The sequence below is a fragment of the Phyllobates terribilis genome, unplaced genomic scaffold (genome assembly GCF_046119375.1).
Source record: "Phyllobates terribilis strain yellow unplaced genomic scaffold, ASM4611937v1 Scaffold_11__3_contigs__length_659146591, whole genome shotgun sequence".
In the NCBI taxonomy this organism is placed as follows: Eukaryota; Metazoa; Chordata; class Amphibia; order Anura; family Dendrobatidae; genus Phyllobates; species Phyllobates terribilis.
The window spans coordinates 50,281,204-50,300,557 of NW_027362771.1; the positions used below are offsets into that span (position 1 = coordinate 50,281,204).

General features: G+C 42.4%; 1 protein-coding gene across 3 annotated transcripts in view; it reads left to right on the top strand.

Moving 5' to 3' along the window:
• SHROOM1 (shroom family member 1) overlaps positions 1–13,023 on the top strand; it is an 80,099-nt gene extending 67,076 nt beyond the window's left edge. For 2 of the 3 annotated variants that reach the window (XM_073651229.1, XM_073651228.1), the window contains 5 exons: positions 2,579–3,175; positions 5,718–6,224; positions 8,021–8,129; positions 8,704–8,976; positions 12,431–13,023. In XM_073651229.1, coding sequence (XP_073507330.1) covers positions 2,579–3,175; positions 5,718–6,224; positions 8,021–8,129; positions 8,704–8,976; positions 12,431–12,685 — 1,741 coding nt within the window. In that variant the 3' untranslated portion in view covers positions 12,686–13,023. The remainder of the gene's footprint in view (positions 1–2,578; positions 3,176–5,717; positions 6,225–8,020; positions 8,130–8,703; positions 8,977–12,430) is intronic. The other variant, XM_073651230.1, reaches the window with a different exon arrangement.
• The last annotated feature ends 6,331 nt before the right edge of the window (positions 13,024–19,354 follow it).

Genomic DNA, 19,354 nt, shown 5'->3' on the forward strand with positions numbered 1-19,354 from the left:
CAGGTTATAGAAGCAACAAAAAGAGGTTGTCGCAGAAATCCACAATAAAACTCAAACCCATCAAATAGGAGTAGGACTGTAAGCCTGGTATTTGTTTGACCGACTAAACAAGAAATGGATCCTTTCAGCCTGTTTTTGCAACTGCTGATACAAACATTCGTTTTTTCTTTTTCATTTAGCACCATCTACTGTATAAAGTGTAATAATTCAAAATAGTTTAAAAGTCCATATTCTATTAAATGCTAATTTGCAATGGATTTCAATGAAATTATTGAAATCCTCTTAAAAAAAAAATGCAAGACATCAGCGACCTATAACGTATGATATAAAATTTAAGTGGATTTTTTTCTGTCTTATTTGAATATGGTTTTTTCAATATGCTGAAAGTTTTCAGAATTAGAATATAATCTTAATACTTTTCTTTTAACTTGTAACTTTTATAAAGTACCAGTAAAATGGACACCTCTGTTCATGAAACGCACATGAAAACAAGGAATAAAGAAACACTTGTGAAAGTAAACACTATATTTGTTAAATCTTAGTCTCGTTAAAGTATCCCCCTTTTTCTCAGATGTGACCGATTGGCATTCTCTCAAGCAGCTTCATTAGATGGTCACCTGGAATTGCTTCTAATGAACAGGTATTGACTTGTCAAGAGTTCATTATGGAATCGCCAGCCTTCAGAAAGTGTTTGTGACCATCAGGTCTGTTTTGCAGAGGCAGTGTTAGTACACAGTTCATACAATATTGAGCCCTATTCTACAACTATTGTAAGCTAGAATATGAGAAGAATCTTCAACTGAGTAAAGAGAAAAGACATTCCATCACTACATTTAAGACATGAAGGATCAGTCACTCCAGAAAATTGCTAGAACCTTGAAGGTATTCTCAAGTACAGTAATGAAAACCATCAATTGCCATAATCAAATTTGCTCTCTTGAGTACCTAACCAGCAAAAAAGCAAAAATTACCTCTGCTGCAGAGGATAAGTTGTTCAAAGTTACCATCCTCAGCAAACACATATTGACTGTACCTCAGGTAACAGCCCTGGTAAATGATGCAGAGACCTCCAAGTAGTGGACACATCTCAACATCAACTGTCCAGAGGGGACTGTGAAAAGTGGCCCTTTATGGTTGAATTGCTGCAAAGAAACCAATACTGACGTCTGCAAACAAAAGAGACTTGTTCATTTTTTTGGGAAAAGCAACAAAATGACTGGACTTTGAATCAGTGAAAACCTGTACTGTGGTGTGATGAGCCAAAATTTGAGGTTTTTGGTATTGTCCACCATGTGTTTGTGAGCTGCAGATTATACCATCATACGTGGTGCACACTGTGAGACATGGGAGGAAGTGTGATGGTGCTTTGCTGGTGTTACTGTTGGCGATTTATTCCAAATTCAAGCCTCACTTATCCAGCATGGCTACCACTGCATTCTGCAAAGACATGACATCACATCTGGTTTGCACTTGGGGACGATCATTTTGTGTTTCAACAGAACGATGACCCAAAACACACCTACAGGCTATGTAAGTACTTTGTGACCAAGAAGAAGGATGCTGTGCTGCCTCAGATTACATGGCCTCCAAAATCACCTGATCTTGACCCAATTGGCATGGTTTGGGGTGAGTTCGACCACCAAGTGTTCAGTGGGAATGCTTACAGCGGTGTTACAAAGTCATTCCACTTGACTACTTGATAAAGCTGCTTGAGAGAATGTCAAGGAGGCGTAACCTTGTCATCAAAATAAAAAAGGGGTACTTTGAGGAATCTAAGGTTTAACACATACTCTGGTTTGTCATGCACATGTGTCTATACTCCTTGATTCCATATATGTCCCTTTGTGAAATTTCTGCCTTCAGGCTGAATCTACAGTGTGCACATTCCAATAAGAACAAGGAGAACTATTGCATGAACAGATGTGTCCAATTTTTTCAACAGTACCGCATAATATGCTAGAGGGATTATTACATGTACTAGACTTGGATTTGTGCCAATGTGAGAATTGCTGGATATATTAGACCGCATCTGTTTGAAGAGGTAACTGCAATACTTTGCAATTAAAACTGCGGCAGGAACAAATATTGTCCGAAACGCGTTGTTTTTTTACTGAATATTGATAAGTGATCTATATTATACTAAAAAGCTATCCCAGAAATTTTTTTGACAGTTGCAAAAAAAAAAAATCATGTTTTCTCCCCTTCTGTATGATGGATACCAGAGAAGCTAGACTGCTGCTGTGTTATGGATGACTGAAAAGGACCTAACACTGATATGTTAAAGTTTGTTTGGTACTGTTACTCGAATCCAGATCAGCCCCAGTCGCTTGAATAGGGTTGATCTGCCGTTTCCTGTCCAGCCCTACTGACATGGATGGCGCTGTGCCGGTCACGGTAGTAAACTTATGTTGTCTTTACTTTCTGCTGATCATGGGGTCGGAACCTTTACCAATTACACACTGAAGGCCATCAATGTTTCCAAGAAAATTAGTTTTAGGAATATTCTTTTTCACAGATTTGTGTCCGGTTTACCAAATGTAAAGACAGTATTCTAATCAATTGCTACTTTTTATCATAGATTGTCTGCTACATTGGATAGCACTGCACACGAGATGGAGAAAGTTTGCACAGCCAGAGGCCGCGGAAAGTCCATGGAAGAATTAGGAACCTCAGACAGAATAAGGCTTTCGGTGCTGAGTCAAAGCTCGGAGCAGCTTTACCACATTAAAGGCCCTGCGCTCGGCCCACAGGCAGGAAATGTGAGCAGCACAGCTGTGGTCCATCAAGACGAGCAGAAGTCCAGTCCTGAGCCAGGAAGCCAGCCCAGACAAACAAGTAAAGCAGATTTGCTGGGGATTCACAGATCTGATATTACAAAGCCGGCACATGAGAGACATTCCAGATCCCAGAGAGCAAATGGTGCTTCTCCGGGCATAGAGCGTGCCAGCACGTCGTCATTGCAGTCTCACGCTGAGACTACAGTGCAATCACTCTCTCTAAAAACAGACATTGAGGTTATATCCCATCCCATCGGTATGGATGATGCTTGTAGCCTTCCTAATATTTCATTGGAGAAGACTAGACAGAAATGTCATTCAGAGGAGGTTCTACAAGCTCACAACCCCGTACCCATACCTTCTCCAATACAACAAGCAATGACTATACACACACCAAGGTAACAACTGTTACTATAAAAGCTTGAATGCAAAAATATATATGTGTATATGACAGAGTTGAGGGTCAGGCATGCATATGTGTTAGTAAAAAGGAATAAACCCGAGCAATTTTTGTGGGAACAAAGGTCAGGCATGTTGAAATCCAACATGTCTAATGCTTGTTTCCCATGACATCTCCCTAACACATTAAATGTCTACTGATCTTGAAATTGACAGGTTAAAACTATACTTCAGATGTCTGGCCAGCGCTTAAAGGTTATGGACAACTCTTAGGGCATTGTTTTTATTAAATACATGCTTAAAACTGTATTTTCAATTGGATTTTTTCAAAAAGTTTTGCACCATTTGCCTTTTATAGCCTCTATATTGCCTATATATTGCTGGCTGCAGTGAGTTAACGGAGAATCCATAAGTAAGCTCCTCTCAGATGATTTGTGACTTCAAAATGAAGCTCAAATTTCAGGTCATAAATCTGAGAGGACTTGATGGATTTTCTCAACTCATTCTGCAGGCAGAAATATGCATTGTAAAACAAAGCCTATTTGAAGGCAAATAGTGCAGTTTTTTAATGAAACCCAATTGAAAAATTATTTTTAGTCCAAAATACATGTTCTTAAAGGGAACTTGTCACCAGTTTTTTTCCAATATAAACTAAAAGCATCTCCTTTTAAGCCCTCTTGCACAGCAATCCAGCAACATGTGTATAAGCTCCCAGCTCCCCTGTTGACTAGACAAAATATTTTGTATAATTCTCCCTTGCCATATGCTAATCGCCGTAGTCCGGTCTGATGCATGTCACTGGTGTGTGCTCGGCGCCTCCTCTCTCCCCTCAGTAGCTGGCCTTCTTGCTTTGATGGACATGGATAACATCTCCAGCTTAATCCACCTAGCACTTTGCAGTTGAAGTACAAACTTGCGCAGGTTCATCCCATCGTTCTGTAATGCGCATGCGCCAGCCTCACTTTCAGGTCATCGGCTCCCTCTGTGCAGAGCAAAGCGCAGCTGCGCCGGTCTGTGCTTTAACTGCGCAGGTCTGTGCTTTAACTGCGCAGGTCTGTGCTTTAACTGCGCAGGTCTGTGCTTTAACTGCGCAGGTCTGTGCTTTAATTGCACACTCAGATTTGCAGGCTGAGTGGATGATGTAGAAGACATCATGGACAACCAGGTCCATCAGAGCAGAAAGGCCAGGAAGAGAGGAGGTGCCGAGCACACACCAGTGACACCCAGCGGACCAAGCTGTAGTGATTATCATAAGGCACAGGAGAATTTTATATACGGTGTTTTCTTTGATCTGCAGAGGAGTAGGGGCTTATACACATGTTTTTGGACTGGTGGGTCTAGTTTATATGGGGAACACCTGGTGATAGGTCTCTTTTTTTTGCAGTATAACAAAATTGCCCCCAGAAGAATACTTTTTTTTAAAACATTTTTTTACAATTTTTGGGCGTCTGTGTTTCTAGTAAGGAGGGGAGAGTAAGCTGCTGCCAAACACCAGACCATTGAAATTCAGTATGTCTGATCTTGTATGCCCAAACTTTTTTTTTTTAGCCAGCAATATCTGTCAGGGAGCCAACGAACACAAGACAGTCCCCCAGTCCTGTCAAAATCCGCAGTATTTTCCAAGTAGTTTGTTATTATCCAAAGAAATGTATTAAATTCTGAAAACCGCCAATGGCTAATATACAGCTGTTTAATGGCTAATAATGTATTTTTTTATGTATGTGTTCTGTAGCACAATATAATGTACATCATATTTTAGGACTGTTCTTAAAGTGACCCTCCAGTCCACATAAAAAATTTGCTTATACGAAGGCATAGACCCCATACATGCGCTCTCTACTGCTCCCAAATGCTGGGGCCACTTTTATCTGTTTAAAAAAATGGCCTTTGCAGTTGGAGGTCTGAAATGTGCCTCCGCGCACTACGAATACCATGGGATGGACAAGCTCTGATGACGCAGGTACTGGGTTCATCCCTGCTATCAATGACAGTGGAGGGGCAGAGATTGCCGCCAAATTTAAACAACGCTCTGCTGATTGGTCGCCGACTCCAGCCGCGACCATTCAGCGAGATTGCCGCCAAATTTAAACAACGCTCGGCTGATTGGTCGCGGTTGCCGGCCGTGACCAATCGTCGATATTGGTGCCAAATTTAAACACCACTTCGCTGATTGGCGGTGGCCGGCCGCGACCAAGCAGCGATATTGGCGCCAAATTTAAACACCGCTCTGCTGATTGGTCGCGACCGCCGGCCATGACCAATCTGCGATATAGCCGCCAAATTTTAACACCGCTTTGGTGACTGGTCGAGGCCGGCAACCGTGACAAATCAGCGATTTTGGCGCCAAATTTAAACACCGCTCTGCTGATTGCGCCCTATCGGCCGCATACCTATTCTAGAATACCCGATGCATTAGAATCGGGCCACCATCTAGTCAAATAATATTTATTGTGAAATGTATCTGCCTTTCATGTAATATTGAGTAGTATATTTTTTCTTTTAATATTGGCCTTTTTACTCACTTGTGGTTATATCTTTAAGATTGGAAGCCAAAGAAAAAAATATTCCATGGTATGAAAATGAAATGAGACCTGAAGCAAATGACCTTTGTAAAAGTTCAGCAATTTTAGAGCCAAGTGTCTCCGGAGCTGAAAAGCAGGATTCGGTCGCAGTGAATGAAGACTCAAAATCCACAAATGTTCAGTTTGGAAGTAGTTTGCAGCAGATCAATTTTGACCATACTTCTTCTAACCACGAGAATCCAACAGAAATAGCCAGTACTTCTATCCTTTATAAGAGCAATGTGAATGATGAGGATTGTGGACAGGAGTCCTGCATGGTGGGACTGGGTGATGCATCTCGGGAAAACAGGATTGCTGAAGAAAGGTACACAGAACTGGTAAAGGAGATTACTGCAAAAGACAAGAGTCTTCTTGATGTTCTCAAACCTCTTCCTGTAAGGGAATCTGCCATCAACCTCATGAGAAGCCTCTTCCCTATAGATATTTCAACAAGAGAGAGGTATAAGAACAGAGAATTGAAGAACAGGTAAATGTTTTACATTTCAGCCTACATAATAAATTGCATAATGTCTTTTTTCAGGACCTACATATGAAAATACTGTAGATGCAGTCTGTAGAATGCATCATATTCACAGCTGATGTGTTTAAAGGGAATCTGTCACAAGGATTTTGATATCCCATCTGGGAGCAGCGTGATGTAGGAAAAAGATCCTGATTCCAGTGATGTGTCACTTACTGTGCTGCTGTAGTTTTGATAAAATCATTGTTATATCAGCCGATCACTAAAGGACTAGTAAACCTGCTGCCATGTAGTCCTTCATATTGAGCTCTGTATAACCCCTCTCCACCACTGATTGGCAACTTTGTGCCTATGCACAGTGTACACAGAAAGCTGCCAATCAGTGGTGTGTGGGGTTATACAGAGCTCAGCATTCAGAGAACTGGTAGTTCTGCAGCAGATAACAAAAGATCACAGTTTTTTCTGCTGCAGATCTATCAGTCCTCAGAATACTGAGCTCTGTATAACCCCGCCCACACCAGTGATTGACAGCTTTCTGTGTACACTGAGCATAAGTAGAAATCTGCCAATCTGAAGTGGGGGTGGGGTTATATGGGGCTCATAAATATGGAGAACTATATATTAGCTGGTTTACTAGTCCTTTAGTGACCGCCTGCTGAAACAGTGGTTTTATCAAAACTACAGCAAGCAGCCCAGCAAGTGGCAACTCACTGAAAACAGGGTCTCCCAGATTAGGTGGCAAAAACCTGGTGACTGATTCCCTTTAAATACAACATGCATCTAAAGAGGAAAGACCCCTCAATATTTATAGAAGATCTCACATCTCCTCACTGGCCACTTTTGTGAACCTGCTGCCAAGTATTATGTTACAAGTTTATTAAAACAAATAAATCTAACTTTGCCCTGGAACTCTGGAGCCCCACCAAGACTTTACTTACCTTCAGGAAATATTCAGGCTGTCTTACATTTTATCATGATCGTTGCGTGTAGCATTTTTTATTGCTTATTTATTGTTTGGATATTAGTCTACTTCCATAGTTTCATTCAAACCCGAAAAATTCATTTACATCCCAGGCAAGACTCCTAAATTAATTAATTAATTTCCCACACCAGACACCTAAACTAATAAGATCCCAAACCCCTAAAAAATTAAGACCACAGACTGACCCAAAAAAGATCAGACCTAAATATAGTGTGTATTTCATTGCAACTCATCACACCATCTAGCCCTGTGATCACTGCAGCCAGTCACTGGTTGGCTGCAGCAGTCATGTCTCTAGACAACACCAGGATATAAGGAGACTTCATGTGCCGCCGAGCCCCATGATGAGTTACTACTAAGTGCGGAGAACGGACGGTGCCAGAAGCAGAGTGGCTGGGACTGGTAATAATCTTATTTATATTGCGCCACTTAAGGGGAGTATTTACTTTTTTTCTATTTTATGCAATTCTTAGCTGTTTTAAGATCTTCTTTCCATGGCTAGACAACCCATTTAAATGGAGAAGTCATGGTGCCAGATTGTTTTACATGGAAGCATAATCTGATGTCTTTTTCTGTCATTCTATCATAAGAAGAATGTTTGAAGAGAAGCACACCCAAGTATAAATTACTAGGGCAAATTAAGTTTTTTCAAGTGGTGCAGCCAATTAAGTGTCGTGGGGAAGGCTTTTTTTATATGAATGTTTTATTTATTTTGTACTTGTGACTTTTTTAAAAAATAAAGTAGAATTATGAATTTTAAAAATAAAAAAAAATCAGAAATATTCGCGCTTTAAATACAAATTTGTTTTGCTTAAAATAGGATGAATAATGAAGGTGTATCAAAATCCCAATCAAAAACACTGGTGCCTGAAAAGACCTGTAGCCAGAGACCAGATGTGGAGGGCCTAGATGACATCTCCTTGCTGAAGGTTAGTTAATGATTTATATTGTCAATTTCTGATATTATTGACCCCGTACAGTACAATCTGTAGGAAAAAAAATACATAAATATTTGAATTGATTAAAAAGTTCTCAAATTGGTGCGAACTAAAAAAAACAAAAATCTCACAAAAAAAACAAAGCCTTCATACAGCTCTACTGATGAAAAAAATAAAAATTGTTATGGGTTTATCAATGGAATGGCACAAATGATTATTTTTTTGTGTAATTGTGAAAACTAAAAAAAAATCTATATAAATTTTGCTGTGATTGGACTGACCCTTGTCGTTTATGCCACATTGTCCTGTGAAAAAAACAATGGCGGAATTCCTGTTTTTTTTTTTTTGTTGTTGTTTTTTTTTTTTAGGACATAAAAAATATTAATAAAAATTATAAAATTTTAATGATTCAATTCAGAATGAAATTAAGAAAAAAAAAAACAATCTGTGTACTTCATGGGGTTATAAGCATAGCATTTCTTACCGTAATTACCGATCGGTTGATATGTGAGCTACAATAAAATTTGACTTCAAATATTCCTGTTCCTTTTTTATTCACTCACAGGTAGAACTTATTTCTAGGATCGGTTCACAGCTGGAACAACTTTGTGGTGAAAAGGAGCTTCTGCTTTCTGAAATCGGGGAAAATACAAACCATGGCGCCAGAATGGAGGCAGTCGTGAAGGAAGTCTGTAAGCCCAATGAATATGAGCGCTACATGATGTTTATTGGAGACCTGGAGAAAGTGGTCAGCCTCTTGTTCTGCCTGTCAATGAGGCTCGCCCGAGTAGAAAATGCACTCAGCAGAATTGATAAGAATACAGATGCAGAAGAAATGGTAAGTTGTCTTCTATCATAAATATTAGCCAGGTATTCTGGTTATATACATAAACTCATATCCACAGCATTACTGGCTGTGGGACATGGCTTAGTTGGAATAATCGTTACGAAATATGGCTGCATGTCACTAAAGCTTCTTTTTGTTAAAGGAATGTGTCAGCAGGTTTTTGCTACTTAATCATATAGCAGCATAGGGTAGGGACAGAGACCCTGATTCCATTGATGTATCACTTAGTTTACTTTGTGCAGCAGTTGTGATGCAATCAGTTTTCTCTGCAGAGCTCAGAATGCAGAGCTGTGTATAACCCAGCCTACTCACCACTGATTGTAGCTTTCTGTGAGACCCGTAACGTTTTCATTTTTCGGGATCTGGGGCTGGGTATTTTTTGCTCCCTGAGCTGACGTTTCTACTGATACCATTTTGGTGTAGATATGATGTTTTGATCATTGTTTACCAATTGGATTAATTTATTTTATATTTTGATAGATCGGAGATTTCTGAACGCGGCGATACCAAATATTTTTTATTGTTTTATTAATGGGGCAAAAAAGGGGTGACCTTTTGAACGTTTTATTTTTTAAGACATTTTTTTTTTTTTTACTGTATTTAAGTAGTCCCCTTAGGTGACTTGAAACTGCTATCATCTGACCATCTGTGCTATACATAGCAGTACTTCAGCATTGCTAGGTGTAGCAGAACTCACGATGTCCTATGGACGCCGGCCACGAGCGTACACAGGAGGATCATGATGACAGGCACAGGGGTCTTCAGCAAACCCCGGCTGTCATAACAACCCATTACTGCCCCGTGATCACGTGATGGGGGCAGCGATGGACGGGATTAAGGACACGCTTCCTGTCTATGCTTGTTAAATGCCGCAGCCAGTGATTGACAGCGGCATTCAATTGGTTTACTGCTGCAGGTGGATCTCTGATCAGCCCACGGCTGTTAGAGGCACTTGATGGCTAATTAAATTAGCCATCAAGTGCAGGGAATCTTTTTTTTTTTTTTTTCTTTTCAGTGAATGATGCAGGTACAGTGTGTGAGCCCGCATCAAAGGCAGGGACACGGCGATGACGTACATATACGTCAGCACAGTTTTGGAATGTGAATAATGTAATACTGATTACATTGATACCTTTGGGGAAGAAATCCTCTTTGTTATTTTTCTTTAATCACCATTTGAAGTTTTCTCCTAATTAGATTTCGGTGCACAGGGTCTTCTCCTGTCTGTGATTCCCCGGCCCCTCTGTCTGCCTCCATTCTGTGAATGACAGGTCACTGCTGAGATTCCAAACAGAGGAGGCAGATCATTCATAGACCGGATGCATCAGAGGGGCCGGGGAATCACACACAGGAAGGAGAAGACCCCGTGTACAGTCTGGCCCCTGCACACTGAAATCTAAGTAGCAGAAAATTTTCAAGTGGTGGTTAAAGAAGAACAACAAAGTGTATTTCTTTACCAAAGGTATTAATGTAATCTGTATTACAGGCAGCGCCATTAATCATCGCTTTACTCTATATTACAGAATTGTGCTGATAGGTTCTCTTTAATGTACAGAGTGGTTGACAAAGGATGGTGCAAAATTATAGCCTCGGTATCCATAACTGAGAGAACATAACACAAATTTTTTATCCATACACATAACTCTGAGGATAAGCTACTGCGGGAGACTGTAGTGATGAGCACAATTCAGAGGGGACACAGGCGCTGACCCTTTTTCCGCCATTGTCTCTACTCTAAAGGAGTACATACTGATATTAGTTCAATTAAAGGCAGGCAAATAGACGGGGGGATCAGGGGTTTTCAGGCCACTTCCACTCTATTTTTTTACAGGAATGGAGACAAGTTCCAAAACTTTCCATACTGGACAAAATTACAAAAAAAATAAACAAAAAGCTTAGTTTCTCTGTAATAACAGAATGTGGTTCTACTTCAGCCCAAATAGATATAGTTTTCTCCATATATCAGCAGTGTGTAAAATCTTATTAGTTGCAGTTATACATTCATACACTAGTGGGCGATGTTCAACCATAACATGACTGCTTTTCGGAAGGAGAACCTGATATACAAGGTTAACATAACCAGACATCTGCACTAAGGCATTAGCAGTCATTCATGGAAAATGTAGACAATCCCTGAATCACATTTAATGTTTGGCAGGAGAAAACAGGGGCAATTACTTGAAAACTACTTCATGACATTCCAACCAATTTTCCCTACTTTAATTGTAAGTTACTTGTGACAGATACTGAGAAGAGGACCAGTAAAGACCCTATTTATCTCATTTGAGGGGATTGACATGTTAAAACTTTTTTTCAATAAATTTCCAAATTCTTTATTTAGCTAGTATTAATAATTGCACGCCCTGCTACCTGCCTTTTGAAATGTAAATAATAGTAAAACTGAAGTTAGATTTAAAGGGGTTGTCCATGCTCTAATAGTGGTCCAATATGGGACACCATGTACCAAAAGAAAGCACCAAAATTTATCTTCAAATATGTAGCCCAATGTAAGCCAATTAATAGTTGGTATTAACTAAAGATGCCCCAAATTTATCAAACCTTTTATCTATTATACGCCATTTGGCGGATTTAGAATGGTCTATTAAAAAGACCCATATACACATTAGATGGCTGATGGCTTGGCTGGAGCCATTTGAGCCCTCTCTTATACACAGGAGTGCTTGCCCTTCCAAACAATTCTGTGTGTTCTATCATTGAGCTGCTGCCATGTCTGATGGCTTATCTCACGGAGAGCAAAAGTTCCTCAGACATTTATTCTGCCACACTGATTGCAAATTTGTTAGTTTTATCGATTGATCTTGCTTATAAAATCATTTTATGACATTCCCAGTCATATACATTTATAAATATAAATCGGTGATATCTTTATTTAGAATGTAAGGCCCCAATTCATCAAGACCGTCAATTTTCATGCCGATTTTGATGGCTTGGTTGGGTGGAGTCCGTCACTGAATCAGGAGTGTTTAACAAGTGACGTGCGCCTCTTTGCGCCTTTCCAGAAATCTTACTCCAGTCAGGGATTGGAGTAATTTTGGAAATGCTGCAGCACGTCCTGAATTAGACGAGCTGTGGTATCACGTCCCCGTACCGCCCCAGCTCTGTCCATTTTGGTGAAGCTGGACAAAAGTGTCGTGAAGACGCTAAAAGTTGCAACATTTTTGCGTAACTCCGAGTTATGCAAAGAATTTTTAGATTTTTCAAAGCTTTTCATTCTAGAATTCTGAAGAAAAAGCTTTGAATCTGCACCAGTGTGTTGTCTTCGTAATGCAGAACATGACAGGCCTTCTATGGTCAAGAGATGATGATCCCAAACGAAGGACTCTATTGACTCCCATTTCCTTAACGGCATAAATAATAAAGATAGCCGTCTCATTTAATTTGACATTAGTCTATTTTAACCCTTTATATCAATTGTACTTTTCAGCATTCCCTGAAGGAACGTCACAGTCTTCTGTCCAGGCAGAGAGAGGATGCCAAAGATTTAAAGGACAACCTGGACCGCAGAGAACAAGTGGTTACAGGGATCCTAGCCAAATACCTAAGCGAGACTCAGCTCCAGGACTACAAACATTTTGTGCGGCTGAAGACCACGTATTTGATTGAGCAGAAAGACCTGGATGAGAAGATTAAATTTCACGAGGATCAGTTGGAAAGTCTTCATACCAGCATTCCCCCTTAATTAGTCTGTGGAAGCCAAAGCCACATTCTTGTTGGCATTCCTTGTCATGACGGCAGAGTCCTTTGGGCTTTGAGATAATAAAGTGTATTGGTGTTGATTAAGCTGCTGCTAAGACATAACAGAATTAATTCTCATAACCCCCGTATGTAGGTGGGATTTGCTGAAAGCAATTGTCAGTGTTAATCAGGCCTGAAAATAAAGCCCTCGGTTGACATAGAAGAAGGTTGAAATTAGCATTAATAATACTGTGTGCCTTTTTTGCATAAGTTATCAATGTTTTTGTCTTTTTCAGTGTTGTTACAAATAGTGTCCATGTTATGTGGTTTCTTGATTGAGGCGGTCATTTCAATAAAATGTATACATATTCCTCAATGTGTTGTCATGCTACTGCTTTGTAAAGTCTGATTGAGCCGTTTAATTTTAAAGGGATTGTCCTAGACTCATAATAACCTATTCACTGATCATGAGAACGGAGATCCTGTGTCCCCCGTTTGGAGCGGCAGCACTCGTGCTCAGCCACCGCTGGTGATCGGTGAGGGTCATAATGGTGGAACTCCAAGTGCAAAAAAAAAATGTATCGCATATACTATAGGTAGGTGATAAGTTGGGATATGGAGAATAATTGTGATTTTAAGGATTTCTGTTCTCTAGATGGCTACAGATGTCTGCCTTCTAAACATTTGTAAATTTGAGTAATAACTCCAGAATATTGAAGGGGGATTACCTGCAGAAAACCCTTGCATTTAGGCCATGTTCACACGTTCAGTATTTGGGCAGTATTTTGCATCAGTATTTGTAAGCCAAAACCAGGAATGGGGGAAAAATGCAGAAGTTTTGACGTGTTTCTAATGGGGCTCACTCGCATGAGTGTGTATACATAGGGTGCGTGCTATCCGATGTCTTATCAGATAGCACTCAGACCCACTGTTATTCTATGGGGAAGTGCAGTCCAATTTCTGCTTGCTCACTTAATGGAGACGCTGGAGAAATCTTGTTCTCCATCTTCTTGTCACCTGTGATACGATTCCCTCATCTGAGCGAATCTGATCACGCTAAGCTGACACTCTATCAAACTCTGCTCAAAATTTGAGTGTCATTTGCATAATCAATCTTACCCATGAGAGAACCAACGCTCGTGTGACCCCCAGTCTTATGCTTTTCCTCTGATCGTTCCACTCCGGATTTTGGCTTACAAATACTGACCAAATACTGAATGTGTGAACATTGCCTCAAGGATCTTAATAGAGTTATACTACAGAGGGTTTTATTAGACCACAGCCCCACTATCAGTATTTGGTCAGTATTTTTTCTCAGGAGTGGGAGCCAAAACCAGGAGTGGGTGATAAATGCAGAATTGGTGACTTGTTTCTATTATACCTTTTCTCTGATTGTTCCTCACCTGGTTTTGTCTCCCACTCCTGAGAGAGAAATACTGACCAAATACTGAATGTGTGAACATTGCCTCAAGGATCTTAATAGAGTTAGACTACAAAGGGTTTTATTAGACCACAGCCCCACTATCAGTATTTGGTCAGTATTTTTTCTCGGGAGTGGGAGCCAAAACCAGGAGTGGGTGATAAATGCAGAATTGGTGACTTGTTTCTATTATACCTTTTCTCTGATTGTTCCTCACCTGGTTTTGGCTCCCGCTCCTGAGAAAAAATACTGACCAAATACTGATAGTGGGGCCGTGGCCTAAGGCATGGCAACCCCTTGGTAGAAAACAAGTCCATAGTAATCATTAGGAGGTCTAACTGTGAAAGCTGTCTTGAACAGGTCATCCATGCAATGCACAAAGATGCCTGATACTCGGTAGGGAGAGCTGCATTTTGGAGGTACTCTGTTAGTAGGTAAGATATTTTTATATTTCTGTTGGTTACACAACTCCAGCATGCTTTGCAGGGATGTACAATGGGTGTCATCATTTTTTCAGTACCTGTGAAAGGTCAGCACAAAATGATCGTTCAAACCAAACACAGGCGCTCGATGCCCTTTGACTTTGCTGAGCAGTTCAGAACTGCAAGGTAGCAATGGTAACGACTGGGCTATCCTAGTTCTGTCTCAAAGTCCCCCCCCAAATAACGGATTTATATGAAAGCATCATGGTATACCTTAACTTGATGGGAAAATAGATCAGATGTTCCTCAGTAGATCTAGTGGGGTAAGTAAAAGATCCAGAGTGCTCCATTCAGCGGCTTCCAACTGGATCTCTTATGTTTATCTCGATTTTTTTTTTTCTTCTTCTTCTTCTGAGGAACCCCAGATCTGTGAAGGGGAAATGCTTTGACAGAGTATATTATACTAGTTGCATGTAACCCATTAATTGGGGCACTTTGAGGAAGCACCTTCATTAGGGGCTAGTTTATCTGTTGTTGCTTACATTATCTAGCATTTTACATTGTGTAGTAGCATCTGAGTGGATTTTACTGTGCATGTATGGCCAGTATAAGGCGACATTAAGTAAATTATGACACCAACCTCCACAGCCAAGTAGAGCCAGCAAAATGGCATAGTAGGGTTATTAGTTTTTATCGGTCGACCATGACAGCATGGGGTGTTGTCCCCATCGACACCCGGCGGAGGTCGGCGCGCCAGGTCTGAGGCCGTCTGCAAACCTCCGCCCCGACCAGGAGCGGGCCGCGGCAGAGCGGGGCCCCATCCAGAGGTAGCAGGCCATCGCTATGGGCAGGGCCTACCTGGGAACGGCGGCGGTGTATGAGGCATCCTCGCGCGAGGCTCGTGCGGGCGCGCACTTCCGTCCTCCTGTAAGTCGCTTCCTGATGACGTCACCACGCCTCGAGGACATCATGTGACCGGAACCCGGAAGTCGGGTTAGCGGCATCTGTTTGTTAGTGCGGTATTAACCGCGATGCATGTGTCCCTGAAAAGAGAAAAAAAAAAGTCGACAGCTCCAGTTCCGTGCATAAGTGGAGAAGCTGCTGTGGACCGGCGCCCCTGTCTGGGGTCGACAGCTCCAGTTCCATGCATCAGTGGAGAAGCTGCTATGGACCTGCGCCCCTGTCTGGGGTCGACAGCTCCAGTTCCGTGCATCAGTGGAGAAGCTGCTGTGGACCTGCGCCCCGGTCTGGGGTCGACAGCTCCAGTTCCATGCAGCAGTGGAGAAGCTGCTGTGGACCTGTGCCCCTGTCTGGGGTCGACAGCTCCAGTTCCGTGCATCAGTGGAGAAGCCCTGCCTGGGATTGACCACCCCAGTATTGCTCTGGCATGGACGGATGGAGAGGAACAGGCCTGTGACTCGATCCTGCCTCCGAATCCTTACAGCTGGTGGTGAGTGATCTTCGTGAATGTTTACCTTCATTATGGGGCCCTTTCCTTGTTATGGATACTAGGAAAGGCTGAAGGATGTTTGTGCAAAACTCAAAAATGGGTGTGTGTGCGCTCTGTAAGACCCCATCTGGGCCAAGGGCATCGTGCTTTAAAATTGGCTTCAGGATGGAAGCTGGACCTTAGACCTCTAGGCTAAAGTGAGCCACATGTCTGGGCCGCACAGAGCCTCATGATTGGCCTTCAGAATTTATCACAAAAATGAGCCTCAATCTGCTCAGTAAATGTTAAACTAACACTGAGGGTTTTACTGTTGTCCTCCAGTCTGTTTACTCCATCCATAGGACGGCACATGGTGTTAATACAGCACATGGTCTCTGTGAAGGTCTGCTGTCCAACTGCGTCTCATCAGTTGGCTCCTTCGGGTGGGGCTAGTCTGACAATTGAGATTTACCACCCAAAGGAAAGGTTTATCCTTCATTCAGATGGATTACTCTTTTAAATATAAATCTGAGCACAGTGCCTTATAAAGCCTCTTTGCGCTTCACAAAGAGCACATCATAGCTCTTTATATCACATCATAGTGCCTCATGCCACATCTTATTGCCTCATAGCATAGCGCTTTATAGCACATCATAGTGCCTCATGGCACATCATAGTGCATCATAGCATAGCGCTTCATAGCACATCATAGTGCCTCACCTCATGGCACATCATAGTGCGTCATGGCATAGCGCTTTATAGCACATCATAGTGCATCACAGCGCCTCATAGCACATCATAGTGCCTCATAGCATAGCGCCTAATGGCACATCATAGTGCATCATAGCATAGCTCTTCATAGCACATCATAGTGCCTCGCCTCATGGCACACACAGTGCTTCATAGCACATCTTGGTACATCATAGCATGGTGCCTCACGGCGCATCATGGCATGGTGCCTCACGGCGCATCATGGCATGGTGCCTCACGGCGCATCATGGCATGGTGCCTCACGGCACATTATAGCATGGTGCCTCATGGCATAGCTTTTCATGTCACTTAATAGTGCCTCATGGCACATAGCGCTTCACAGTGCCTCATAGCGCTTCACAGTGCCTCATAACGCATGTTAGTGTCTCAAAGCACATCATAGTGCTGTATAGCGTCTCATAGTGCTTTATAGTGCCTCATGGCATAGTGCCTCATAGCACTTCATAGCGCCTTATGGCTCTTCATAGCATAACGTATCATAGTGACTCATAGCATACCATAGTGCCTTATGGTGCATTCATAGTGCCGTATAGCGCCTGTTAGTACCTCATAGCAATTCACAGTGCCTTTTAGTACCTAATGGGGCCTCATAGTATCTCTGTGCTTCAGGGTGCTCCTGTGCCTAGTAGTGCTTTTATAGGGTGTCTGTACCTCATAGTCCCTCTTTGTAAAGGTGCTGGGGGAAGAAGAAAAAAAAAAAAAGAGGAATTTGATTGAAATCTGGTGGCGGAGGGGTGGATCAAGGCCTATTTAACTGGCCAGGCACCACTGTTCAGGGCTTCCCAGCTTCATTCTCCCTATCATGGAGTTTGATAGTGAACAGCAGCAGCAGCTACTGCAGCAGCAAGTTGAGCAGCCGCCATCTCCACAATCTCAGCGGCGGTTTGGGGAGCCCCAAAAGGTGCATCGCCCGTGAGTTTCCGGTAATGCCCGGTCCTCAGGAAAACGAGGTTTGGCGTCTAAGTCCAGTCATCACGGCTCCAGCAGAATGGACGAATCTGCAGCCTCCAGGGATGATCCCCCGGCTGAGAAGGGTCCTTACTCCAAATCGGTGCCAGCCTTTTGAGCCACCTGGATTTCGGAATGCCATCTCCTTTCCTTAACGGCCCTCTTCATCAAAGGAAAAGAAAACAAATGGGGTCTTCCGGTGGTAGATCTCTTTGCCACAAGGCTAAATCGAAAGACAAAGCCCTTTTGCTCCCTAAATCCCAGAGAAAACCCCCTGGCAGTAGCCTCTCTCCAAATAGCTTGGGATTTCAGTCTGGCCTACGCCTTCCCCCCCATTCAATCTCCTTCCCATGGTTCTAAGAAAGATCAGAGAGGACAAGGCGAGGGTCCTTCTGGTCGCCCCCTTTTGGCCCAGCAGGCCCTGGTTCTCATGCCTGAGGAACATGTCCATCTCCGATCCTTGGGTCCTACCAGAAATCCCGGATCTCCTCAGCCAGGGTCCGATACTCCATCCTCAAGCTCCTGGCCTCCACTTGACGGTGGGGAACTTGAGAGGTCCCTGTTAGAACGCAAAGGATTCTCCCGAGATCTAGTGACTACACTAATGCATAGTAGAAAACCTGTCACGACCAGGATTTACGCTAGAACTTTGAAAAAATTTTTTAATCTTTCTCTGGTTCTACAGTTGGTACGGGAGCTCCAATTAGTAAAATTTTAGAATTTTTACAGAAGGGCCTCGAGATGGGGTTGGCGACAAGCACCCTTAAAGTCCAAGTCTCTGCCTTAGGTGCTCTATATAACTGTGACTTGGCAGGGAATTACTGGATTTCTCGCTTTATCAGAGCTGTGTTTAGATCCAGACCGGTTATCAAAAGCAATTTGGTACCCTGGGATCTAAATTTAGTTCTAAAAGCAATAACCGGTTCACCTTTTGAACCAATAGAGTCGGCATCTCTTAAGTCCATCTCCCTTAAAACAGCGCTTCTAATAGCTCTAACATCAGCTAGAAGGGTTAGTGATATCCAGGCTCTGTCTTCAGCCCCACCTTTCACTCAAATCCTGGACGATAGAATAATTCTTAGAACGGACTCGGCATATCTCCCTAAAGTAGTTTCCTGTTTCCATAGACTCCAGGAAATAATACTTCCCTCGTTCTGTCCTAATCCAAGTAACCAAAAAGAAGCAGAGTTCCATACCTTAGAGGTTAGAAGATGTGTGATTAAGTACCTGTCGGTCACCCAGGCCTTCAGGAAAGATAGTTCCTTATTTACCTCCTTCCAAGGGGTGAGGAAGGGGCTTAAGGTTACTAAATCCACCATAGCTAGGTGGATCAGGGAGGCTATTACTCTAGCCTATGTCTCCAGCGGTGAGGAAGCGCCACAGGGGTTGAAGGCTCACTCTACCCGGGCGGTGGCAACCTCATGGGCGGAGAAGAGTGGTGTCTCGATGGAAGATATATGTAAGGCTGCTACCTGGTCTTCTCCATCTACCTTCTATAGGCACTATAGACTGGATTTGGGTGTTTCGTCCAACCTCACATTTGGGAGAAGGGTGCTCCAGGTTGTAGTCCCTCCCTAGACTTTTTCATCTCTGCAATTCTCTCGTGGTGCTGTCATGGTCGACCGATAAAGTCATAAGTTACTTACCGGTAACAGGATTTTTCGGAGACCATGACAGCACCCT